Here is a 25,377-nt window from a genome sequence, read left to right on the forward strand (position 1 = left end):
TTCTTCCCAAACCCCAGGAGCTGGCTGCAGTGGGAGCTCCATCCCTGGCTCCAGGATTTGATCCCCACTAGGATTTGTCCAGACGGGCTCTGCTGCCATCCATCAGTCACTGGGGATGGACAAAGCCTTTGGAAGCACAGGGAATTCTCTTTCATTTTGCATTCCCAAGTCACCAAAAGGTGTTTGAACACCTTGTGTGGGATGCCAGGGTTATTCCTTAAATCCTGGCAACTCCTCTGTGCCACTGCAAGGGAGGGACAAATTCCTGCTCCAGCCTCAGCCCCAGCAGTGGGGGAGAAGAGGGAAAACCACCTGGATTTTGGGGCTTCCCTCAGCAGCACATCAGGGACAGCAGCACCTGTGGGGAGCCCTGATTCCTCTGCAAAGCTGGAGAGGCAGCAGGAGCAGAGCTCTGGATTTGGGCTGGCATTTGGGAGGTTTGTCACAGGAAAATCTGGCTCAGGTTAATGGTGGAGGTCATCAGAACTGAGCCCAGGCTTGGCCACAGCCTCAAGCTGGAAAGTCAGACAAAAATGCAGAACAGATAAAAAATCTCACCTGGGCAGCAGGAGCTGCTTGATTGTTTGGGGCTTGCAGGAGCCCTTTTCCAGAGGGATCCCAATCCAAGTTTTCCTAGGACTGGCACCAGGTGAAGGCACCTTCAGTCCCTGTTTAAAGCCCGTGCCCAGTTCAGGCCATGCTGTATTTGTTCCAAAGGGCTCTCCTGCCTCAGGCTGGTTGTGGCTGCAGCTAAAAATGCCTCCTGCTGCTTCAGCAGATCCCATTAATCCCATGTTCCAATTAGTCCTGGACAAGCTGAGGGTACAAGTTATCACAACATCGAGTTCCCAGCTCAGGTTCTGGCTGATTGCACAGGCAGGGCAGGGATAAATTGTCAGCTCTCAGCAGCCAGGAGAGGTTTCACTGCTCACTGGAGAAAAACTCAGCTTTTATTACACAATTACTTCTTAATTACATTTCTTGCAGCCCCAAACGTCCAAACATTTAGCTCTGCTTACCCAGCTAGTGAGAAACAGCAGAATTAGTAAAAATAGGGATTTCCCAACTGTTTTGGGAGAAATGGGAGCACCTGGGGGCCCTGCTCCATTCTCTGCCCAGCAATGTCAGGAGCAAGGTTGAAGGAAACCTGAGAGGGCTCAGGCCAGCAGGGCTCCATCCCCAGCAGCTCCTGTTTCCATTTCCCACGCATTGGCAGAAATGAGAAATGTCCTCACCCCTGCAGCTGCTCCCTTCCAGGTGGGCTCAGAGCTGCTCTGCAGTTTCCAGAGGTTTCAATGGATTTTTAGTGGGAGAGGCCTTTGGACTGTGCTGTTCCAGAGCTGATTTCAGTCCAGAGGTGACATCAGCTTCTGCCAAGGCAGCTGCTGATAAATTGTTGGTAAATGACACATAAAAGAAAGGACTGCAGGGAGATGTGCAAGAACATGGACATTAATATTTGATTTAAATATCTCTTCAGCTCCCAGTTGCCCAGTTCAGGCATTTGTACAAGGCCTGAAATAAGACAACAAGAATTTCTAACAAAATACTGTTAAAATTCACTGGTACAGAATCAGAGAACCATGGAATGCTTTGGGTGGGAAGGAACTTAAAGATCATTTAATTCTCATCCCATCCATGGCAGGGACACCTCTCACTGTCCCAGGTGTTCCAACCTCATCCAGCCTGGCCTTGGGCACTGCCAGGGATGCAGGGGCAGCCCCAGCTGCTCTGGGAATCCCATCCCAGCCAGGAATTCCCAATTCCCAATCTCCCACCCATCCCTGCCCTCTGGCACTGGGAGCCATTCCCTGGCTCCTGTCCCTCCATCCTTGTCCCCAGTCCCTCTGCAGCTCTCCTGGAGCCCCTTCAGGCCCTGCCAGGGGTTCTGAGCTCTCCCTGGAGCTTCTCCTCTCCAGGTGAGCACCCCCAGCTCTGCCAGCCTGGCTCCAGAGGGGCTCCAGCCCTGCAGCAGCTCCATGGATTCCTCTGGGCTCTCTCCAGCAGCTCCAGATTTGTTGTGGGATGGGAGCAGAGCCCCTGGAATGTGGGAGCTGGGCTGGGAGCACCTCCCTGCCCTGTCCTTCCTCCTAGGAAGAGGAGCCAGCAGCGTCCCCTGTGTGGCAATTCCAGAGGGACTCGGGGCCACTGAGCCATTTCCAGCCCAAGCTGGGAAACACCAACCAGGCAGTGCTGCCCTGAGTCCAAACTACAAGGGGGGAGTATTTTCAACCCTGGTTCACTGTGGGTTTAGGGTCTGTATCACTTTCAGGCTGAGGAGTCCCCCCAGCCCTGGGTTCAGCCCCAGGTTCCAGCTGATCCCTCCTCACAAAGGTTTCTGGAGTTCAAGGATCCCCACTAAAAATAACTCCCTCCTTGTAAGCTGACAAATGGAAAACTGTCATCATGCAGAGGGCTGGGTTTGGGTTACAGCTGGGCAGAGGCCCTGGGCTCACCCAGTGCTGCCCTGCTGGAGTGACTGGAGCAGGAGGAGCAACACCTGATCTCCTGGCCAGGAGGGCTTTCTTGGACAGCATCATCTGAGCAGCAGAACCCTCCTGAAATAACGTACCAACAACAAAGAGATTATTTGAAACCAGTTAAAAAGCACCCCCAGCTCCTTTGCAGGCAGTGATCCCAGAGTGGAGCTGCTGAGGGATGAGGAGCAGGGACCTTTCCTGGTGGGAATGGAGGCTGGAGCTCTGCAGGCTCAGGGGACCCCAGCAAACACCACCCACCCCTCAGGTGCTGAGGGCTCTGCCAGGGCCATGGGAGCCCCCATGGAGCAGGGACCCCTCTGCAGGGCTGGCACTGCTGGCACCATCCTGAGCACTCCCAGCCAGGCAGGGACTGGCAGGGTAAGAAACCAGAAAAATCCCCCTTCAATGACCCCCCTGAGGCAACACCCAAGTTGTTATTCCATGGAAAGAGCACAGTCCTGAGGAATTCATGGGCAGTCTGATCACTGAGCTGCTTCTGGAATGATAGAAAACAACTTTATCCTGATTTGCTCCATGTTTCCAGTGGTGTCTGGAATAATTCAGCTAAATTTTCTAAATGTTATTTAAATTACCTAAATTTAAATTTAGGTAATGTTTTTAATGCTATCTAAACATTTAGGTAGTGTATTTAAATGTTATCTAAACATTTAAAAATTTATTAATTTATTTTATTTAAATTATTTTAATTTATTGATTTTAACTTATTTAAATTATCTAAATGTTATTTCCATTTTCTTTCCAGCTCTTGCTCCCAAATCTCCTCCAGCAAATTTAGATGTTGATTAATAAACAATAAATAAATAAGCAAACTCTACTATAAATCTATTTACAGCCTATTGTAACATTTTCTAATATTCTACAGGGCTGCCAATAAAAGGAATCATTTTACATCAAATAAAAGCACCAAAATTATCCAACACAATGCATGAAAAGAGGAATTTACACCTGGACCTTCCATGGACATCAAACAGTTTTTATTTTCTATGAAAGAAACATAAAAGGTGATGAGAAAACGCAGCAATGACAAATATTACCATTTTAAAATGCTGAAATGAAACAAGGGAAACAAATTTTTTCCCACTTTTTCCTGCAGACAAGGTCTTGGAATATTTTGATGCAGGATAAAAGTCAAACTAACACTTCATAAAGGAAGTAAAAATGTCAGAATGCAAATTCAATACATTTTCATTTTACATCCAGGATCTAAAATAAAAAATAAAACAACCAAAGTCCATCTGCAGAGTCAGCCTCCATTTTTTATCACCACAGATCTGAGAACCAGGAGGAAAAATGCCAAAAGCAGCTTCCCAAGGGAATGCTGGTGCAGGGCAGTTCCAGGGAGCACATCCAGAGCTGGGGCTCAGTTTTCTCCTCTCCTGATGTGACCATTTCCTCCCAGCTTTGCTGAAGAAACGCTTTTGTGTTTTATTGATTTGATTGGGTTGACTCCCTGCACTTAGATGGATGATGGGCAGATTTTTGTGGAAGTTTGTCCAGGCTAAATTCAGATGTTCAGACTAAACTTTGATTATTGGAAAGTCCCAGCTGGCCCAAGGGAGCTCCATGGGCTGGGAACAGCCCCTGCCCAGAAGCAGGTGTGTGATAATTCCATCATTTGGGAATTACAGAAATGATCAGTTGATAAAATTCCCCATCTGGAGCTGCAGTAGTGGCAGATGCTCAAGGAAACGTGGAGCATTTCCCCCAGAGTGAGGAACTGGGAGCAGAGGGATGAACACATCCAGGGACAGGATTCCCCCAGGAGGAGGGGATGACAGGGATGGAGCCTGGATCCTCTCCAGCTGCAGGACAGGGATGGCTCCACACATCCCTCACTGGCCCAGCCCTCAGCTCCCAGTTCCTGCCTGGCTCCATGAAACTTTCTGGGTTGGGAGGGATAAAATGGTATTTCATTGGGAGGGATAAAATGGTATTTCATTGGGAGGGATAAAATGGTATTTCATTGGGAGGGATAAAATGGTATTTCATGGGCTGCCAGGTGTTCTTCACCTGAGGAATTCCCTCCAAAAAAAGGAAATTCTCCCAGCTGTGCTGCCCTGCCCATCTCCAGCAGTGAGTTTGGAGAGAACCAGGGCAGGACATTCCTGGTTATGCAGGGGAACCAGTACAAAAGATTCCCAGTTATCCAGGTGGAGCAGGGCAGGACATTCCTGGTTATGCAGGGGAACCAGGACAGAACATTCCCAGTTATCCAGGTGGAGCAGGGCAGAACATTCCTGGTATTCAGGGGAACCAGGACAGAACATTCCCAGGTATCCAAGTGGAGCAGGGCAAGGACATTCTTGACTCTCCAGGTGGAGCAGGGCAGAACATTCCTGGTATTCAGGGGAACCAGGACAGAACATTCCCAGGTATCCAGGTGGAGCAGGGCAGGACATTCTTGACTCTCCAGGTGGAGCAGGACAGAAGATTCCTGGTTTTCCAGGTGAAACCCTCCCTGCCTGCCCAGCTCACTGAGATCTCCTCTAAGAGACAAGAAGAGGAGCTGAGTGTGGAGCTCCCAGAGTGAGGGAAGGGCCTGGGATGCTCCTGGGGGCTGTCAGGCCACGGGGCTCCCCATCAGCCTCTCCTGGCGCAGAGCCACCAGCCTCTGGAACCACTTCTCCTCAGCCTCTGCCTTCTCCATGAACAGCTGCCACGGGGAGGAAAGGGCACAGTCAGGAACTCCGGGTCTGTGACCATCTCCTGGAGCACCCAGCACTGCCTCAGGCCCACAGGAAAAGCTCAGGGGGTCAGAGACAAAGGTGAGCCCAAAACATCAATAACAGCAGGGACTGTTCAGGGAATCCCCAAACAGTTGGGCTTGGGAGGGGTCTTAAAGATCCTAATTACAGGAGAGGCAAAGCTGCAGGGCAATGCATCACTGACATGTGCTGATCTCTGTTCTGTGGCCATTCTACAGAACCCACTCTGATTGCTTCACTGCAAATCATTTTTAACTTGCTAATTCTTAAAAACCCTTTTATTTCCCTCTAAAGCTCTTCCAGAGGGATTTGCTCAAGTTCAGCCACAATGATTTAAAATCATCTGAAGTCTGTCCCATGTTTAAAACTTTGCAAGTTGGCAAAGTGGGCAAGTTCTGAGTTTTCCACCAGGTTTCCAACTACAGAAACCAATTTGTCTTGAATTTTTATTTATCCTAAATTCCCCAATGTTACATTAATTATATTTTATGACAAAATTCATTTACAGCTCCAAAACTGCTGCTGAAGCTCCTGTGGGATTGCTCTGCTGGGAGGTGGGAGGAATGGGATCTCTTTATCCCAGAGCAGGGATTTTGTGGGGAGCTGTGGGGTCCCACAACCCTGCTCTCATCCCAGGGGCTGCTCTAAAGCCAAGGGTGGGATAAATTCTGGCTACAAAGATGGGATAAACACTCACATTTGGGTGTGCTAAGGAATTGTCGTCCTGGTACTTGATGGCAGTGGGGATGCTGGCAGCTGGAGGCTCCTTCTCAGCAGCAGCTGCCTCGGTGGCTCCTGCTCCCACATTCACAGGCTCCTGCTGGAGCTCAGGAGGTTCTGCTGACTGGAAAAGAAGCAAACACACAAAACTGGAGTGTTTTATTCCAATATTCCCAACTATGGCAGTATTTTAAGCCAGCACTTGGCTGTCTTCCCTGAAAGGATCCTCATGGATACTCAGCATCCTCAGTGGGACACACTGGACAAGGACAAAGGACATGAAGTGACAAACACAAGGTGTAGGGGGAGAGCTGGAAAAACTGCACCACTGGGGTTTTGGATCACTTCCTGAAGAAGCTGCACCAGATTCTTGGGGATTTCTAGAAAAACAAATTGCACATTCCTGGGGAAGCAACCAGGGCTAATTCCAAACACTCTCTGCCAGGTGGGAAAATGAACACAGCCCTCACCAGCTCCCTGCAACACCTGCTGGCCAAAATTCAGGGAAATCCTGGGATCTGGATGTCTCCTGTTGGGTTTCTGGAAAGCTGATTGAAAACCAAGCTGCTTCTTTTCGGGAATAAACACAGACTTAAAGTCTGGCTTTAGGTAAGCAGCATTAAATCATCTCCATTTTAATTACAAAGTAAATGTGATTACTTTGGGATTTGAATTCTTCTGCTTCTTGTAACAAAAGTATTCAAACCAGGTCATTTCCTTAAATTCTGCCACATTTAAATTCCCTGAGCCCACCCTGAGACCATCAGGGAGTCCTTGGTGGGATTTCAGGTGGATTTGAGGCTCTCAACGTTGATGCTCTTTTATCGATGGAAAATCTTAATAGTGCAGCTTCCTCCTGGCTCTGAGAGGATAATGCAGCAAGTGAGGGACTCAAAATGTCCCTTTTGGAAGGAAAATGTCCCTTTTGGAAGGAAAATGCCCCTTTTGGAAGGAAAATGTCCCTTTTGGAAGGAAAATGTACCTTTTTGACTTCTTTGCTGGACCTGAAGGTCTGTGGGACGAAGGCGTCGCTCTCGATGGCTTCGATCTCCTTCACTCGCTTCACTTGGTCCAGGAGGGTGGCTTGGTCTGCACAGGAAGGTGGGATTTGTGGGATTTGTGGGATTGATGAAATCCTGGGAGCCAGGCCCTGTCCCTGGAGGAGATTTTGGGACACACCAGGAAAACCTGCTGGTGCAGTGCAGCCCAAAATCTTCTGTTGCAAGGGAAAAGCTCTGAGTAAAAATAACAGCAGTGAGGATGGGAACATTCCAAATGCTGACCTGAGGGTTTGTGGGATTGCTGGGGAAGAAAAGGCTCCAAGGAGAGCTCAGAGCCCCTGGCAGGGCCTGAAGGGGCTCCAGGAGAGCTGCAGAGGGACTGGGGACAAGGATGGAGGGACAGGAGCCAGGGAATGGCTCCCAGTGCCAGAGGGCAGGGATGGGTGGGAGATTGGGAATTGGGAATTCCTGGCTGGGATGGGATTCCCAGAGCAGCTGGGGCTGCCCCTGCATCCCTGGCAGTGCCCAAGGCCAGGCTGGACACTGGGGCTGGAGCACCTGGGGCAGTGGGAGGTGCCCCTGTCCCTTCCCTGGATGGGATTTAAGGTCCTTCCAACACAAACCATCCCATAATTCTAAGCTGACAGGAGCTGCACTACAGCAAAGACCATAAATACAACTTCAAGCCTGATGTTTTGGTGGATTTGGAAGGAAAAAAAGAATTTGCTACATTTAAACCTGTGTTTGCAAGTCCTGCTGCCTTGGTGCTGAAACCTCCTTTAAAAGTAAAAAAGATTGCCAAGGATTTTTGGGATAAATCAAAGGAGAGGGAATCAGAATTCACTGAGGTTTTGGATACACCTGGTCTGAGGGTAAATAAAGGATTCTGATTAAAGCCAGGCATAGACAGGCAGAAAAAGGAGATTTCAAATCCACAGCTCAGCTCCAGCATCACCAAATCCCAGGCAGCTCCAGGATCCCACCCAGATCCTGCACAAAATGATGGGAATGACAAATTAGGGAAGGGGCAAAAATCACTAAAAGCTGCCAATGACATCAGTGACATTAACAGGGGAAAATGGACTGGAGGAAGCAGAGCCCATTAGTGCAGGGGAGTTTTGACAAACACATTATGGGGAGATAAAACGACTTCCAGCTGTTGTTTGTCAGCTGTCAGGAGCAAGGATATGTATTTCATAGGAAAATCAAAAATAATGGAGTCAGAAAGCTCCCAGGCTTCAGACAAAAAAAAATCAATACTAACTCAGTGCACCGTGAGTCTTTTCACCCTGTTAGGGTGGAATTAAAGGGACTAAATCTTGGATTAGGGCTGGTTTTTAATAAAAAGGTGATTCCAGCAGCAGGCACAATTTCCAGCCCTGTCACCTTGGCAGGGGGAGCCTTCCCATTTTACCTGGGAACATCATCATCCTTCAGGGGTAATTCAGTATTTTACAATTCTCCATTTCCACCTATTGCTCTCCTCCCGTGTATAAACATACACACCCAGCTTTAAAGCTGTAAATTCCTATGGAGTTGGGCTGGAATGTCACTTGAGAACTAAAATGGGCTGGAGTTCTCTCGATGCCACCCCAAAACACTACACACACAATAATTAGAAACAGCAGAGAATCAGATAAAAGGAAAACAAACAGGGAATTCTGTGATTCTACAAATCAGGTGAAAGGAAAACTTCCCTGTGAGCTCTGCCTAAAATATTCTCATTTTTTCCTTAAAGACAAAATTTATTCCACTAAGAGTTTTAAAATCACCAAAATAGAAGCATTAAATGACCAATAATATCTTATGAAAGATCCATTAAACAAAAACATGTTTTAAATATTTTTTGGATAATCTCTGAGTGTAAATTTTTATGGATTCATTGCTTATCCATAATCCTGACCATGAACATGAACTTAAAGAGATTTTTTCAAGCAGGTCTAACTCCAGAATCAAAGAAATTACAAAAAACCTCAAATATTCCTCAGAATCTGTTTCTTCCTATTTTACTAATTAGATTTAAGGGGTTAATTTAATTTTAAAATATAACACATTTTACATAAAAAGCTTTGAAATATGGAAAAAAGCTGCTATTTTTTCTTGCTCTTTTGAGTTGAGGATTAAAAGAAGGAAACACCCCCAGATCCCAGACTAAACAAACAACTACAGCAGAAAATATTTCCCCTTTGATCCCATTTTATTTGGGGTTATTGGAAGTGATATTTTTATCCAGATGCCTTACAGAGCTCTGGGTTTTCACACATCCCATGGTTTTTAATTGATCCCAGTTTTACTCAAGCTGCACAAGCTGACAAATTAAAGAAAAATGAAGTTTTGCCTGGGTAATTTGCAGTGGATGACACAAAAACCTCCCTGGCTGTGGGAGATCCTGGATTTTGCTCAAAGCACTGGGAAAAGGAGGAAAATCCAGCAGTACAGGTGGGACTCACTGTGGCTCTGTCACCTCTGGACTTCACCAACCTTGGGGCTCTGTTCTCAGGGGATTCTCCTGCCTCAAATCCTTTGGGAGCTCCCTGGAGACCCTCCCTGGAAAACCTCCCTGGAGAACTTTCCTGGAGAGATTCCCTGGAGAACCCCCTGGAGAACTTTCCTGGAGAACTTTCCTGGAGATGCCCCCTGGAGCCCCTCCCTGGAGCCCCTCTCCGAGGGGAGCCCTCCCAAATCCCGAGGGGCCCAGCCCCGTCCCATGGCCACAAGCCCTGGCCGCAGCATTCCCGGCCGGAGCGGGGCTATCCCGGGATACCTGCTGGGATATTTCCCGGGATATTTCCCGGGCTATTCCCCGGGATCTCCTGCCGCCGGTCCCGTTTCCCGGCCGGGCTCCGCTGCCGTTAGAGGGAGGCACCGCCTCACTCAACAGCGCCGGAGCCGCGGCCGGCGAGCCCGAGGATGCCCCGAGCGGAGCAACCCTGCGGGACCTGATCCATCCATCCATCCCTGCAGGATCTGATCCATCCATCCATCCCTGCGGGATCTGATCCATCCATCCAACCCTGCGGGATCTGATCCATCCATCCCTGTGGGATCTGATCCATCCATCCATCCCTGCGGGATCTGATCCATCCATCCCTGCAGGATCTGATCCATCCATCCATCCCTGCGGGATCTGATCCATCCATCCATCCCTGCGGGATCTGATCCATCCATCCCTGTGGGATCTGATCCATCCCTGCGGGATCTGACCCATCCATCCCTGCGGGACCCATCCATCCATCCATCCCTGCGGGACCTGATCCATCCATCCATCCCTGCGGGATCTGATCCATCCATCCATCCCTGCGGGATCCATCCATCCATCCCTGCAGGATCTGATCCATCCATCCATCCCTGCGGGATCCATCCATCCATCCCTGCGGGATCTGATCCATCCATCCATCCCTGCGGGATTGGATCCATCCATCCCTGCGGGATCCGATCCATCCATCCATCCCTGCGGGATCTGATCCATCCATCCCTGCGGGATCCATCCATCCCTGCGGGATCTGATCCATCCATCCCTGCGGGATCCATCCATCCCTGCAGGATCTGATCCATCCATCCCTGTGGGATCTGATCCATCCATCCATCCCTGCGGGATCTGACCCATCCATCCATCCCTGCGGGATCTGATCCATCCATCCCTGCGGGATCTGATCCATCCATCCATCCATCCCTGCGGGATCTGACCCATCCATCCATCCCTGCGGGATCTGATCCATCCATCCCTGCGGGATCCATCCATCCCTGCGGGATCTGATCCATCCATCCCTGTGGGATCTGATCCATCCATCCCTGCAGGATCCACCCATCCATCCCTGCGGGATCTGATCCATCCATCCCTGCAGGATCTGATCCATCCATCCCTGCAGGATCTGATCCATCCATCCCTGCAGGATCTGATCCATCCATCCCTGCAGGATCTGATCCATCCATCCCTGCAGGATCTGATCCATCCATCCCTGCGGGATCTGATCCATCCATCCATCCCTGCAGGATCTGATCCATCCATCCCTGCGGGATCTGATCCATCCATCCATCCCTGCAGGATCTGATCCATCCATCCCTGCGGGATCTGATCCATCCATCCATCCCTGCAGGATCTGATCCATCCATCCCTGCGGGATCTGATCCATCCATCCATCCCTGCAGGATCTGATCCATCCATCCCTGCGGGATCTGATCCATCCATCCATCCCTGCAGGATCTGATCCATCCATCCCTGCGGGATCTGATCCATCCATCCATCCCTGCAGGATCTGATCCATCCATCCCTGCGGGATCCATCCATTCCTGCAGGATCTGATCCATCCATCCATCCCTGCAGGATCTGATCCATCCATCCCTGCGGGATCCATCCATCCCTGCAGGATCTGATCCATCCATCCCTGCGGGATCCATCCATTCCTGCAGGATCTGATCCATCCATCCATCCCTGCGGGATCCATCCATCCCTGCAGGACCCATCTCAGATTTTGGGATCAGCTTCCATCCCCCTCATCCCTCCCACAAGTCATCCCAGATATTTCCCATTCCCACTCCCCGATCCCTGGGCTCTGCTCCCACACTCTTTCCCAGCTGGGAAGGATTTCCCAGCCATAGTCACAGGAACAATAAATACACCCCAAAAATAGAAACTGGGCAGAGAAAGCTCGGCCTGCTCATTCCTCTGCTCCCAACTTCACTGCAAGCACTTGAAAAATACAATTAAAGTTCTTAAAGTAGCAAGCTGGGTGTACTCCAGCATCTATTTACTATGGGGAGCACACAGGATTTACAAATAAGGTTGGAAAAATGCAAAATAATGAAAAAACTTTGTCCAGGTTTGTTTTAACATCCTGTGAAAATGAGGTGATCATTAAAATATATTAAAAATAGTATTTTGTGAGCACTGTGGTACTTACTACAGATAATACTACAGAGAGTACTACAAAGAGTACCAGACCACTCTAAGTTTGCTGGTTTGATACATTATAGTGATAATAACCTCATTTTTATAGGATTTTAAACCAAGTCTGGACACTAACAGCTTTTCTTTTACAGACCTGGAAGCATTAGGTATAAAATGCAGCAGAAAACAGGAGGGGAAAGTTCAGCAGGTGAGCTCTGAATTTAAGAACCTTAAATTTAAGAAAACATCTATGAATTTAAGAACTTTGAACTTAATAAGGTGAAATTCCTGCTGGAGCCCTGCACGTCCTGTGTGCCTTCCCCACTGCCCTCCTCTCACCCATGCACCCCCATTTTTGGGCTTCCTGGGGTATTTTTGAGACCATCCTGGGCAAGAACCCTGCTCTCAGCAGAGGGGTGGGCACAGACCTGGCCCAGGGAATTGTGCAGGATCTGTGGCCCAGGGAATTGTGCAGGATCTGTGTCACAGGGAATTGTGCAGGATCTGTGGCCAGGGAATTGTGCAGGATCTGTGGCCCAGGGAATTGTGCAGGATCTGTGGCACAGGGAATTGTGCAGGAGCTGTGGACAGGGAATTGTGCAGGATCTGTGGCCAGGGAATTGTGCAGGATCTGTGGCACAGGGAGTTGTGCAGGAGCTGTGGACAGGGAATTGTGCAGGAGCTGTGGACAGGGAATTGTGCAGGATCTGTGGCACAGGGAATTGTGCAGGATCTGTGGCCAGGGAATTGTGCAGGATCTGTGGCACAGGGAATTGTGCAGGAGCTGTGGCCACCCCGTGTTTGTCGCTGAGCCCGCCGTGCTCCTGCCTGGGCACACAAAGCCAGGCCTGTAATTCAATGCTCAATTTACCCTTGTCTCAGTGGAGATTTCTCCCCGCTAATTGATAGAAATTAAGCCATTAATCAAGGCACCAGCCATCATTCAACCCGGGGAAGATGAATCCAAACTTTCATCATAACCACCTTCCCCATTTTAGTGTTCATTAGCATTAATTTTTAATGCAATTATGCTCTTCTTTTACGCTGAGCTCATAAATTACTGCTCTTTTGTTGCTCACTGGCCTTGTAAAATCCAAGGTAATGCTTTGTGCTCTGATCTTAAAGGCAATTACTGCCTGCTTCTATCTCTTCCATACCTCCATCCCAAATAACCTCTGTGCTGGAGGTACAGACTCACCAGTGGGGATCCCACATGGACATTTCCTACAGAGAGATTTGCCCACGTTCAAACCCACACTGACCCAGGCAGAGTGAGAATTCCTGCCTCTGCTGCTGGAGCCCAGGATCCAACAGCAGAGCAATGACAGGAAAAGGGGATCCTGCAATGGATACAGGGAAAAATGTGCTGCAGTGTAGTGGGAATAAGCTGTGGGAGAGCGTGCAGGACAGCAGGGCTGCAGCTTGGAGGCTCTCCAGCTTTTCCAGGGATCACTTGGTGTTGTCACTTCAAAAGGTGCTGCTGGCACCTGCCCATGGCTCCTTTCTTTCCCCCTGGGCTGTGCCAGTGCGTGGTGACCCCACAGAGCCCTCCCAAGGGATCCTGTGTCCTGTGGGATGCACACGAGGCCCTTTGTTCCCACTCTGATGCTGGGGACCCCATCAGGGGAAAGGCACAGCAGCTCCAGCCACCTCTGGCTGCCCCCAGACACTTTAGGAAATGCACTTTAGGAAAGGCACACTAGGAAATGCTGCTTGGTTCAAATTATTTTTCTGTTTCCTTCCCAACCTTTAGCTGGGACATGGAATAAAGTCACTCACTCCAGCTCAAGGTCTGCCCAGCACCAATAAAATATCATCCACCTCCAAACTCCCAGTTTATCTAGTCCTTAGCCAGCCTAAAGAGGAAAATTCCCAGTGAACTCTCATGCTCACCCCACAGATTCCCAGAAAAACACCCTTCTGGAATGGGCCCAGATCCACAAAACCCTGATTTTTATCAAAATAAAATTCCCCACACCAGGGATTGTGGTCTGGAGTTTTGTTCCATACACTCCTATTTATTTCCCCACACACCCCTGTCTATTTGCCCTTTAGAAACAGCTTTTCAATATGTAGCCATAAATTTGTGTTTCCACTGACTGAAGCCCAATAAGCAATTCCATGATGGTTTTTACAACCCCATTCCCTTAAGTGCCTTCTCCTTTAGCACAAATAAATGCCATGGAGATGACAGGGAAACACACAACATTAATGAGGTACAGAAATCAGATTTGTTTCTCATCTTGAAATTTGAAGACAGTTTCAAGACTTTTAATTTGTAAAAATAAACCATAAATTTCCCTGTTAGGGAGATCATAAATTTCTGTTTCACTTGCAGAACAGTAAAACTTTAATGACACCAGCTGTGATTGCTGAAATAAAATCACTCAAATATCAGCTTCAAATATACTTTGATATTTTTAAAGATTCATGGAATGCTTTGGGTGGGAAGGAACTTAAAGATCATTTAATTCCCACCCCTGCCATGGCAGGGACACCTCCCACTGCCCCAGGGTGCTCCAAGCTCATCCAGCCTGGCCTTGGGCACTGCCAGGGATGCAGGGGCAGCCCCAGCTGCTCTGGGAATCCCATCCCAGCCAGGAATTCCCAATTCCCAATCTCCCACCCATCCCTGCCCTCTGGCACTGGGAGCCATTCCCTGGCTCCTGTCCCTCCATCCTTGTCCCCAGTCCCTCTGCAGCTCTCCTGGAGCCCCTTCAGGCCCTGCCAGGGGCTCTGAGCTCTCCCTGGAGCTGCTCCTGTCCAGGTGAGCCCCCCCAGGTGCCCCAGCCTGGCTCCAGAGGGGCTGCAGCAGCTCCAGGACATTGGGATCGCTTTGGGATCCTCTCCAGGGAAAGCAAGGAAGCCAAAGAGGGAACTCTGGAATACAAAGGGCCAGAGGATGATGGGCAGGCACAAAGCAAGGCAAAATTTAAGGAACTCATTCAGAAGTGATTATTAATTAGAGCAGCTTTAATAAAAAGCCAGGAATTGATTTCCCCAGCAGCCATTATCCTTGGGGGGCCATTGATCCCCTTTCCAATTCCCTCTCCCTCAGCTCTGGACACACAGAGTGGCCAAGACCCCAAACTCCCCTTGCCCTTCCCATCTCTCATTTCCTCACGTGGCTGCTCCTCCTAACAAGCCACACTCTGCCACTGCACCCAAACTTGGCATTTTTTGTTTTCCCCTTGATTTGTTCCTGCCCCCTTTCAATTCCAACCCAGCAATCTGAAGATTAAACAGAGATAAAAGAAGATCACAGTGAGTGCCAGATGCTGGAGCAGCCTCCTGGGAGCAGCAGCACAACACCAGGTGTTGGTGTCAGCCTAATGAAGTGACACTGGCACACCAGGGACACCCAGGGAGGGGCTCCAAACCTGCCATTATCGAGGCAAAAACGAGGAATATTGGAAATTCCAGCTTTGAGGAGGCAGGGAAAAAATAATCCATGTCTTCATCTAAATGTATTATCCATATGAAATAATTTGGGGATTAAACAGATTGAGTTTGGTCTTTGCCACCACAATGAACTTCAGGAAAATTTACTGAAGATAAATGAGGGGCTCAGGCAGTAACTGATGAACTTCAGGGCATCCCAATCCAGGGCTGAGTAAAGCACTTTAACTTATTACAGACTGACCTCACCCCAGCAAATCTTCTCCTGGCACGTCCAACCTGTGGTTTAATATCCATTACACCCAGGGAAAGGCTTTTAACTCTCTCTGAAGGAAGTGGGAAGGGAAATCAGTGGGTTGGGGTGTCCTGGGCAGGGCTGGGGTTGGACACACCATCCCTGGGGGTCGCTTCCAGCTCAGGATATTCTGTGGTGGCCATGGATGAGATTTTTCATGTGAGAACTCCTGGCCAGCAGGTTAAAAAGGAATCTTAAAAAAAAATGAGAACTTTTAATTTGGGTTTATAGAATTTATAATTTAGGGATTTTCTAAAAGTCAAGTCCTCCAGGCTTTTTGTACATTCTAACTTTGCTTCCATGACCCCTCCATCACTCAAAATCATGGAATCACAGAACCATGGAATGGTTTGGCTTGGAGGGACCTGAAGACTTGAAGAATTTCACTTTTGCTGAAGGAGAGACACCCCAGCAGCACAGAGGGCTCAGTAAGAGGCAGGGATGGCCCTCAGGGACGGGGTTTATTCCCTGTGGAAGGGCCAGCTGTCTCCCAGCCACATCCCCGCTCTCGTTTGCATCCTGCCCTCCCTCCCCTGCCCACGTGGGCCTCATTTCCAAGCCTATTCAAAATGATATTTTCCAAGCATGTGCCACACGACTTGTTCATATAAATGGAACAAATTAAACTGTCTCCACAGATATCCCCTCACATTTGTAGCCCTGATTCCTCTCCCTCACACGTGGCCAAGACACCGAATTATCTCCCTGCAGAGGTTGACCTCAGGATATTGGATTCTGCCACGGAGCTCTCCGGGACTGAACCAACGGGAAACACTTAATCACCCCTGCCTTTGCAGGGAAAAAAATCAACTTCAAATTTGCCCTGATGAAAAATCAATAAAGCAGTAATTGCTTGGCTTATCACGGTGTGGAGGGACAAATTGGGAAGCGGAGCCGGGCGCGGATCCCAGGGAAAGGCGCGGACTTTCGGGATCACTAAGCCAGAAAAGGGAAAGGTCTCGGAGCCATAATTAAATCTACTCCTGCTGATTTGCTGCCAAAATTATTTCCCTGGAGTTTATCAAAATGTTGCAGAGCTTATCGGGGCTGGGGAGGGGGAAGAAGGAATCAGTTCAGCATTGGGACAGCACGCGCCAGGCACAGGAACACAAAGCCTGGGATAAAGGGACTGGGAAATGGAAACTCTGGGATAAAGCAACCAGGAAATGCAAGTCCTGGGATAAAGGGACTGGGAAATGGAAACTCTGGGATAAAGGGACCAGGAAATGCAAATTCTGGGATAAAGGGACCAGGAAATGAAAATCACAGGATAAAGGGACTGGGAAATGGAAACTCTGGGATAAAGCAACCAGGAAATGCAAGTCCTGGGATAAAGGGACCAGGAAATGCAAATCCTGGGATAAAGGGACCAGGAAATGCAAATCACAGGATAAAGGGACTGGGAAATGGAAACTCTGGGATAAAGCAACCAGGAAATGCAAATTCTGGGATAAAGGGACCAGGAAATGCAAATCCTGAATTAAAGGGACCGGGAAATGCAAATCCTGGGATAAAGGGACCAGGAAATGCAAATCCTGAGTTAAAGGCACCAGGAAAAGCAAACTCTGGGATGAAGGCACCAGGAAATGCAAATTTTGGGATAAGGACACTGGGAAATGCAAATCCTGGAATAAAGGGACCAGAAAATGCAAATCACAGGATAAAGGCACCAGGAAATGCAAATCCTGAGTTAAAGGCACCAGGAAATGCAAACTCTGGGATAAAGGGACCAGGAAATGCAAATCCTGGAATAAAGGGACCAGAAAATGCAAATCACAGGATAAAGGGACCAGGAAATGCAAATCCTGGGATAAAGGCACCAGGAAAGGTAAATCACAGGATAAAGGCACCAGGAAATGCAAATCCTGAGTTAAAGGCACCAGGAAATGCAAACTCTGGGATAAAGGGAGCAGGAAATGCAAATCCCGAGTTAAAGGCACTGGGAAATGCAAATTCCAGGATAAAGGCATCAGGATTAAGGCACTGGGAAATGTGAATTCTGGGATAAAGGCACCATGAAATGCAAATCACCAGAGAAAGGCACCAGAAAAAAACAAATTCCAGGATAAAGGGACCAGGAAATACAAATTCTGGGATAAAGACACCGGGAAATGCAAATCCAAATTCTGGGATAAAGGCACCAGGATAACGCCCACCCTATCCAGCACCACCCTCCCAGCCATCCACCTAAGGAATGACTGACTGCCAAAAATGCTTATTTTCTATTCTGCTGTGCTCCAGAACAACTTCTTTTCCTGGTTTTCTGATGCATCCTCAGCTCCTCCTCCCCACACGTGGCCCTGCTGTGCTGTTTTTTAAACTCAATATTTAAAAATATTATTATTTGTGGTAGATTAAGAGAAACAAGCCCAAAACCTCTCCCTAACATCATCCGACGTGTTCCAATTTTTGCTTTGCATTTTGTTTTCAATTTTCCTCTTGTCCACTTCATCTATTTGGAATTTGTCTGGGGTAAAACCCAGCTGGGTGGCAAAATCCCCCTTGGATTTTGTCACTTTTCAGGCAGCCCCAAAGCAAGTAAACAAAAACCAAAGTAGGAAAACGCAAGCACTGAAAATACTCCTGGAAAAGTGGTGGGTTTTGCTAATAGACCTAATTTCATGCAGCAAATTAGCATAGCTCCAATGGAAGTGCAAATGTAATCAAACTGAAAAATTCAAATGAGGCGGGGGGAGCCTTTTGCTTTTTCTCTTTGCTTTTTAGTCACTTAAAAAAAAAAAAAAATCAGCATTTTGCTGTGTGTCCTTCACCAGGCTGGAGGGACTGTGGTAATTAAAACATTTAAACCAGCACAAGCCCCCAGTCTCTAATCTGGAGCTGGGGTCAGCTGTCTGTAGATTCTAATTTGTCCTGGATTTTTTATTCATGCTGGGGAAATGCTGCATATTGAACAGGAAACCAGCGGGAAGGGGCAGAGCGGGGCTTGGAGGTCAAATAATTTGATTTCCGAGCAGATTACATGGAACATCCAACGTCTAATCTCACACCTGATTTGGCAATAAAATGACAATAAAAGGAATGTAAAGACACCCTCGCTATGGGGTGGGCAATAACCAGATTTTATGAGTTGGGAGAGGATTGGTTTGTTTGTGGAATTATTTTTATTGCAGCTCCTGAGTAAAGGAGTCACAGGCTGTCTCCACAGGCTGGAATTTCCTTTTAGAGGGTTCTAGTGAGGGAAATATGGAATACGAGAGAAATAAAAATTCTTTTAAAATAGTGATTTAGAATTTAAAAAAAATATTTAATATAATTTTGCTTTATCTTATTTAATTTCAATGACTGGATGTAGAACTCAGTGCTCTGGTGGGGATCAGTCACAGTTTGGAATCAATGGTCTGGAAAGTTTTTTCCAACCTCAGGGATCCCATGAGGGATCTAAGAGGGTTAAAAACCACCCAGAAATGTTGTGTGAGGAAGGAAGAACTAAGAGAAAAATGCAAAATGCTCTTTTTTCCAAGGAAAAAATGCCACTGCAGCCTGGCACAGGGAGGGGAACACACTCAAAGCCCTGGATAAATGTCCTGTTTGCAAATCCATATGGGACATAAACCTACCTAAAACTGGAGTTTTGAATCCATATGGGACATAAACTTAACAAAAACTGGGTTTCCCAGTGTGCAATTCCCATGGATGTCTTGGAATGCTTCACACACAGTTTAACAGAACTTTGTATTTTCCAGTGAGAATGAATCCTTCATTCCTAACTGGGAGCTAACTCCACAGCAATTAGACGGATTTGAGTTACTCAGAGAAAATCTTCTCTTCATTTTCCAGCACTGGGACATCCTCACAACCCTTCAAAGCCACCCCAGGACAGTTTTCATGGCTTATGAATAAATGGTAGCGAAGTTTTCCTCCCCATTCCCCTGGAAATTCCACTGTTCCCAAGTCATGAACTGCCCCTTTTTTCTTCCCTCTGCCTTTCCACGCTCACCCTTCCCAATCCCTGCTGGCACAGCCATTGCCAGCACATCTGCCACTCACAATGGGATGGAAGCACAAAACAAACAAAAAAAATCCTGCATTTTTCCAAACCTTCCCTACAAATCGGTGCTGGTGGGACCCAAGCAGCTCATCCCAAAATCCCTGTGCCCATGGGAGCCTGGCTGGGTGACTCCTCCAGGTGGAAAGGCTCCCCCAGGGCCATTGGTTCCAAAATCCAGGAATCACAATGGGAAGGGGGCACAGCTCCTTGGTTTGGTCCCTTTTCCAGCCAGATCTGGATTTTCCCCTTCTGCCATGTCTGGGCCATCCCACTTTTCCACTTGAATTTCCTCTTTTGGTACCACAAGAACCTTCTCCAAGCAGGATTAACTGGGAGCACCAACGAATTCCTCTCAGCATCCCACAGTCCCCAGGTAAATCAAACTGAAGATTAGAACATTTTGCTTTTGAGTGAAATTCTCAGCAGCTGCTGTTTCAAAAATGGGGAATTTTCCCGAGTTCCCTCTTGGAAGTAAATCATGGAATCCCAGAATGGTTTGGGTTGGAAGGGACCTTAAAGCCCACCCAGTTCCACAGAGCTCCAGTGAGGATTTGAGGCTCCTGGATTGTTTGGATTTGCTCCCTCATGATGTTGGAAATGTCTCTTCCCATCACTCCCTGACATTTCCATCCCTGTGGTTTCATTATTCCACCTGCTGGACTGCAAAGCAGCAGCTCAGGGCACCAAATTCCATCATCAGCCTGGGGAGGAAAATCCCACAGCCCCACTGGGATTTAAAAATGGCCACTTAAAAATAATCATTTCTGACTTCCTGGGCTTTAGTTTGTTAGGAAACAAAAGAACATTCCTCACCTTCTTCCTTTCTTCTCTTGGCTTCTTCTTCACTTCTCTCCTTGGCCTTCAACGCTTCGTCTGCTTTGGCTAAAGAGAAGAAAATGAGATGGAATTAGTTAAATTTATCCTATCAAATCATGGAATCATGGCATGGTTTGGGTTGGAAAGACCTTAAAGCCCATCCAGCCCCACCCCAGCCATGGCAGGGACACCTCCCACTGTCCCAGGTGCTCCAAACCCCAGTGTCCAACCTGGCCTGGGACACTGCCAGGGATGGGCTGTCAACAACCTCTTGCCAAACAATATTTCCTGGGCTTTAAACCCAATTTCATGTTCCTTCCTGCAGGCCCCACAATGAAACCCACGTGCCTGACAGACCAGAGCTTGGTTCTTCATTAATTTTATTTGAAATCATTCCCACAGTCAAGGAATGGCATAAATGGGATTGTGGAGGGTAATATCAGGTCAATATTAGAGGCAATATTAACTCAATACAAATCCTCACATTCATTTTGGGGTAAGTAAGGCCCTTAAGAGGCTTTTAAGAGGTTTTCTTTCTTTAAACCCCAATCTGCCCAGCCCAAACTGCACCAAACACGGTGCACCCATGAAGGGGCAGATTTGCTGCCATAGTGAGTAATCCAGCAGACCAATTTTGAGGATAAAACAGAAACCAAACAATATTTCCAGGGCTGCAGACTCTGTTCAGAGTGGGAGTCAGACAGCTCTTCCTCAGGACTTTATTAGGTAGTACACAATTTCCTCTTCACTCCAAATCACAGCAGCAGTACTTAATCCATGTTACAACAATCTTCTTTAAAAAGAATCTTTTTCCCTCTAGAAACCTCTTCCCTTATTACTTAATTATCTACCAGTTGCTCAACTGCAGGGGTTTTCAAACACTTTCCTACAGATGTTAAAGAAGATTAAAAATATACAGCACAGTAACAAGGGACTATCAATATACTCTGTAAATTAATTAAATTTCTGTTCTAGCACATCATTTATTCCAAAGCATTAATGTCTCAAAGGAGCCATTCTCTTTTATTGCCATCTCACTGCCTGATGAGTGAACTAAGTGAGAATAAGTCTCTAATAACATTATACTTGATGAAATATTAAGTTTTCAAAAGTATCACCAGGCCAGAAAGAGAAGAACCAACAAGGACCAGGAATCCAGCATTCACACACCAGGCCCTCTCAGGGAGGAAAATCACATTAAACTGTGCTCTGGATGGTAAGAGCTGAGTCAGATTTGCAAATATTTAATCCCAGCACCTCCTGAATTAAGCAAGAATTTATGAAAACCAAATTCAGCTCAGCAGGGAGGGGAAGGGCTCGTTCCTTTTTGGAGCCACCAGCTCCACCTTAGAATGCACAGCCTGGCCAGGGTGTCACAAAGTGATCCAATCACTGCACTGACAGCTGCCTCCATCTCCACAATTTTATACATATTTAGACAACATTTAAAGCTGTGAAATATTAAAACTTTTTCTGCCACTGAAGATCATTACGAGAATCTATTAAATCCCATAATAAAACCAAACCACGAGTAACTCTAAAGAGTTTTACTTCATTTACACTTTATTCTCCTTGGTAAAAGGACAGGGATAATAGAAATTCCATTTAAATTCAATTTTGGTGATATGTGTAATTGTAGATATACCCCTTGAGTCATGTAAAATGCTCAGCTTATGTTTCTTTCAAATTATCCCGCTCCCATTCCCATTCTGCTCCTTACAACTGTCTTCAATATGTATTAGCAGAGCTCATTAGGCTGGAATTTAATAATGCAAACATCAGGTGGATTTCAAGACCCTCCATTATCAGCACAAGATGGATTGCTCATATAGCTCGTGGGCCAACTGGGCACAATTTAGATTCAATAAACTACCAGGCCTAAATTTGATTTATCTATTCCACTGAGCTACTTTGTTCTTCCTGCCCGATTTGTTGCTGCACAGGAACAATTCATTGGGTATCTCAGTGGCAAAAAGATATTAAAACACACAGGAAAGATGCTGCTGGTCAATGAATAAATTTTTAGCTTGTCTTTGTTAACTTTAAATCGCTGATTTCCAGCCCTTGTAAGTCAACTTAAAACTGCTGCCCAGGCAGAGCTTGGCCTTTCAAGTCCTGGTTAATTAGAGGGACAATGGGGCAATTTAGGAAGTATCACGAGGACAATTCCCCACACAAAATCGCTCATTAACAACAATTTAACTTAGCCCATAAATCTCCAGAGCAGTCCTCGAGCTCACAGGGCTCTGTCCACCACCAGCACCACAGGCACTGAAACTCTGAGTTACTGCCAGGATTTAACATCAAAAGGTCTCCTCAAACATTTCCCATTTCTGTCATTTTTGCACAGAATCCCAGAATGGGCCAGGCTGGGAGGAACCACAGTGGCTCATCCTGGAGAACATGGCACAGGATTGTGCCCACTCCTCTTCTTCTTCTTCCTCTCCTTCTCCTTTTCTTCTCCTCCTCCTCCTCTTCTTCCTCTCCCTTTCTTCTCCTTCCTCTTATTCTTCTTTTCCTCCTCCTCAATGCTGTTATTACTATTATTATTATTATTATTATTATTATTTAGTGAATATATTGTTGTTCACTGCCCAAGTGCCATCAAAAGCACTAAAAGAAATTCACTTTTCTCAAACCAAGCTGCAAATAAACAACACTAAAAGATCTTTACAACTTGAGGGTTGGATTTGATGGTCTGGGAGGGCTTTTCCAGCCTAAACAATTCCATGGAACCCCTGGAAGTGCCCAAGGTTGGGAAGCAGAGTCCCTCCTTGATGGATGGGTGATGCTTTAATCCCAACCAGCCTCCCACTGGGCCAAGGTGAAATTATTCCAAGCAAAGCTGCTAATTACGAGAAACCAGGCAAACTGTGAATTATTCCAAGGTAGAAACAGGGCAGGGGATATTTTGGGGCTGGAAAGGGCATTTTGGAGGAGCCCCTGCAGCAGAGCCCTCTCCCAGTGCAAGGGAGCAGCAGGGAAGGTGCATGGGAAAGACACAACCCCTCACTAAGGAGATTTCATTTTCCTGTCACAATTAAAAAGAGAGGAATGTCAGAACACCCACAACTGCAAACCACCAGAGGTCTGGAAAAATAAATTAATTCAACATAATTGTGGACTTTCCAACTGCTCAGAGTTGAAAACACAAGATGTGTCTGAGGAAAAGAAAGCCAAGAAACTGTAAAAACACATGGACATCTCATTTAAAATGCAGCCAACCATCCACGGTGCTCATCAGAAAGACTTCACCTTTTTTTTTTTTAACACAAACATTTTTGCACTTATAAAATATTCAGTCAGCTCACATATAAAAATACAAGTAGAATCCATTATTAATTTACAAGGCCCTGTTTAATTTACATGCTATTTTTCTCTGGTATATTAAATTTATCAAGGCTTGTGGAAATCCTCTCCACTGAATATTCATGGCTGACGTGTAAAATTATCTGTTATCCATCTGACAAATTCCAGCACAAACTCCAAACAACCACTTGCTCAGAGCATCCCTCTGACAGCAACACCAGGAGCAGCACCCAGGAATTCTGAGTTCCAGAGGAAAAGTGACACCACCACACACATTCTGATCACCCCAGATTTAAGCTGCTTTTCTGTATTTTTGCCTTTAGTAACGTTTCACCCAACATTTAAACACCACCAACATTCCTGGAGGTCTCAGAGGCCTCAATGAGAGTATGATTCTATTAATCCATGACCCCACAACTCCACGGGGCTCTGTGATTCCATAAATCCATGTTTTGGGTGCTCACTTGCCCAGTCCATCGTGTCCATGGCCACAGAGCTCTCCCTGGTCACACCTGGAGCACCCAATTCCCAAACATGGGAGTTCTGCTCTTGCTGCCCTGTCATTTAATTACACCAGACCCTAATTATGGATATTGGAGCCCTGGGCATGAGGGGGAGGGTGGAGCTCATTGCCCCTCCCCAGCTCTGCCAGTCACACTTAAAAACTCCCCAGAAGCCCAAATCTGGTTATTTTAAACTTCTCTGAGTTCCCAGGGGAACACACTCCCAGTGTTTGGAATCATCCCACTGATTCCTCCTGCTGTAGGAATGCTACTCCTCACCTCTTCAGCAGCAGTTCCCTGCCCTTTGTCATTTCAGAAAATATTCCTTATTTTGGGATAAATGTCCCGTTATGGCACAGTTAACAAGCAGCTGGCTCACAGCCACGAGGGTTTTCCCAAATATTAAATGGATTTTTGGTAGAAGACAAACCCAAAGTCATGTGCAACCCAACTGAAAAAACACAGGCAAAACCCAACCATTGTCTTATTCCAAAGGATAACTGAGATATTTGTAGTCATTTGGTGTAACGAAGATATGTGTTTATATTGGGTACAACCAAGATAATAACCAAGATAAACCCTTTCCCACCAAGCAGGCAATTTTCCCCCTGTTTCTTTCATTGTTGCCATTTCCAGGAAGCAGTTTGTGGCTCACCTGCTGGCTAGGAACAGCACAGGGCTGGGAGAGAGCCCAGCAGGAAAGAGAGAATATCCAAAACCCTGCTGAACAGTCCAGAGGGGTGGGATATGAAACCAGCTCTGTGCAGAGAGGGAGGCAGGCTCATCCCTGGCTGGAATATGCAGGGCAGGGATCTGGGAGGGCCACGGGGTGCTGGGCAGGGACGGAAGAACTGAGAGCTCAAATCCCACTCTGGTGAGCAGGGCCCAGCTCCCCAAAGGCCTCCCCGGTGCCGGTGACTGCCTCCTGTATTAAGACTGCCTTTCTCATCACTTAATGCTTATTTTCATCACTTTGCTTAAAATATTGATAATCAATTAGGGCTACGTCTGTTTTGCCACAGAATCTGTGTCACAGTCTATCAGCCTGTCAGGGCCAATTCAATCCTCATTCAAAGTTAATTTTTTCTCCATAAATCCGCCTTTGGAGGAGTCATTAGGCGCAGAACATAGCCCGAGGTGCAATCACCTATTCTCTTTCATTAGAGGCAGGCAGGGAAGGTGAGGGAGATTATTAGAACTTTGGAATGATCACAAAGCAGCGTGCTGCCTG

At 47.1% G+C, this 25,377-nt stretch overlaps 1 protein-coding gene across 1 annotated transcript in view; it reads right to left on the minus strand.

Annotated features, from left to right (window-relative positions):
- Positions 1–3,453: 3,453 nt before the first annotated feature.
- Positions 3,454–25,377, minus strand: part of RSRC1 (arginine and serine rich coiled-coil 1) — a 100,306-nt gene continuing 78,382 nt past the window's right edge. Inside the window, exons 8-11 of the mRNA XM_071438245.1 lie at positions 20,332–20,400; positions 6,909–7,015; positions 5,904–6,050; positions 3,454–5,154 (exon numbers count right to left, since the gene is read on the minus strand). Of these exons, the coding sequence (XP_071294346.1) occupies positions 5,062–5,154; positions 5,904–6,050; positions 6,909–7,015; positions 20,332–20,400 (416 nt within the window). The 3' untranslated portion in view covers positions 3,454–5,061. The remainder of the gene's footprint in view (positions 5,155–5,903; positions 6,051–6,908; positions 7,016–20,331; positions 20,401–25,377) is intronic.

This window comes from Agelaius tricolor, unplaced genomic scaffold (assembly GCF_023055355.1).
Source record: "Agelaius tricolor isolate 1412-34295 unplaced genomic scaffold, bAgeTri1.0.p SCAF_12, whole genome shotgun sequence".
NCBI lineage: Eukaryota > Metazoa > Chordata > Aves > Passeriformes > Icteridae > Agelaius > Agelaius tricolor.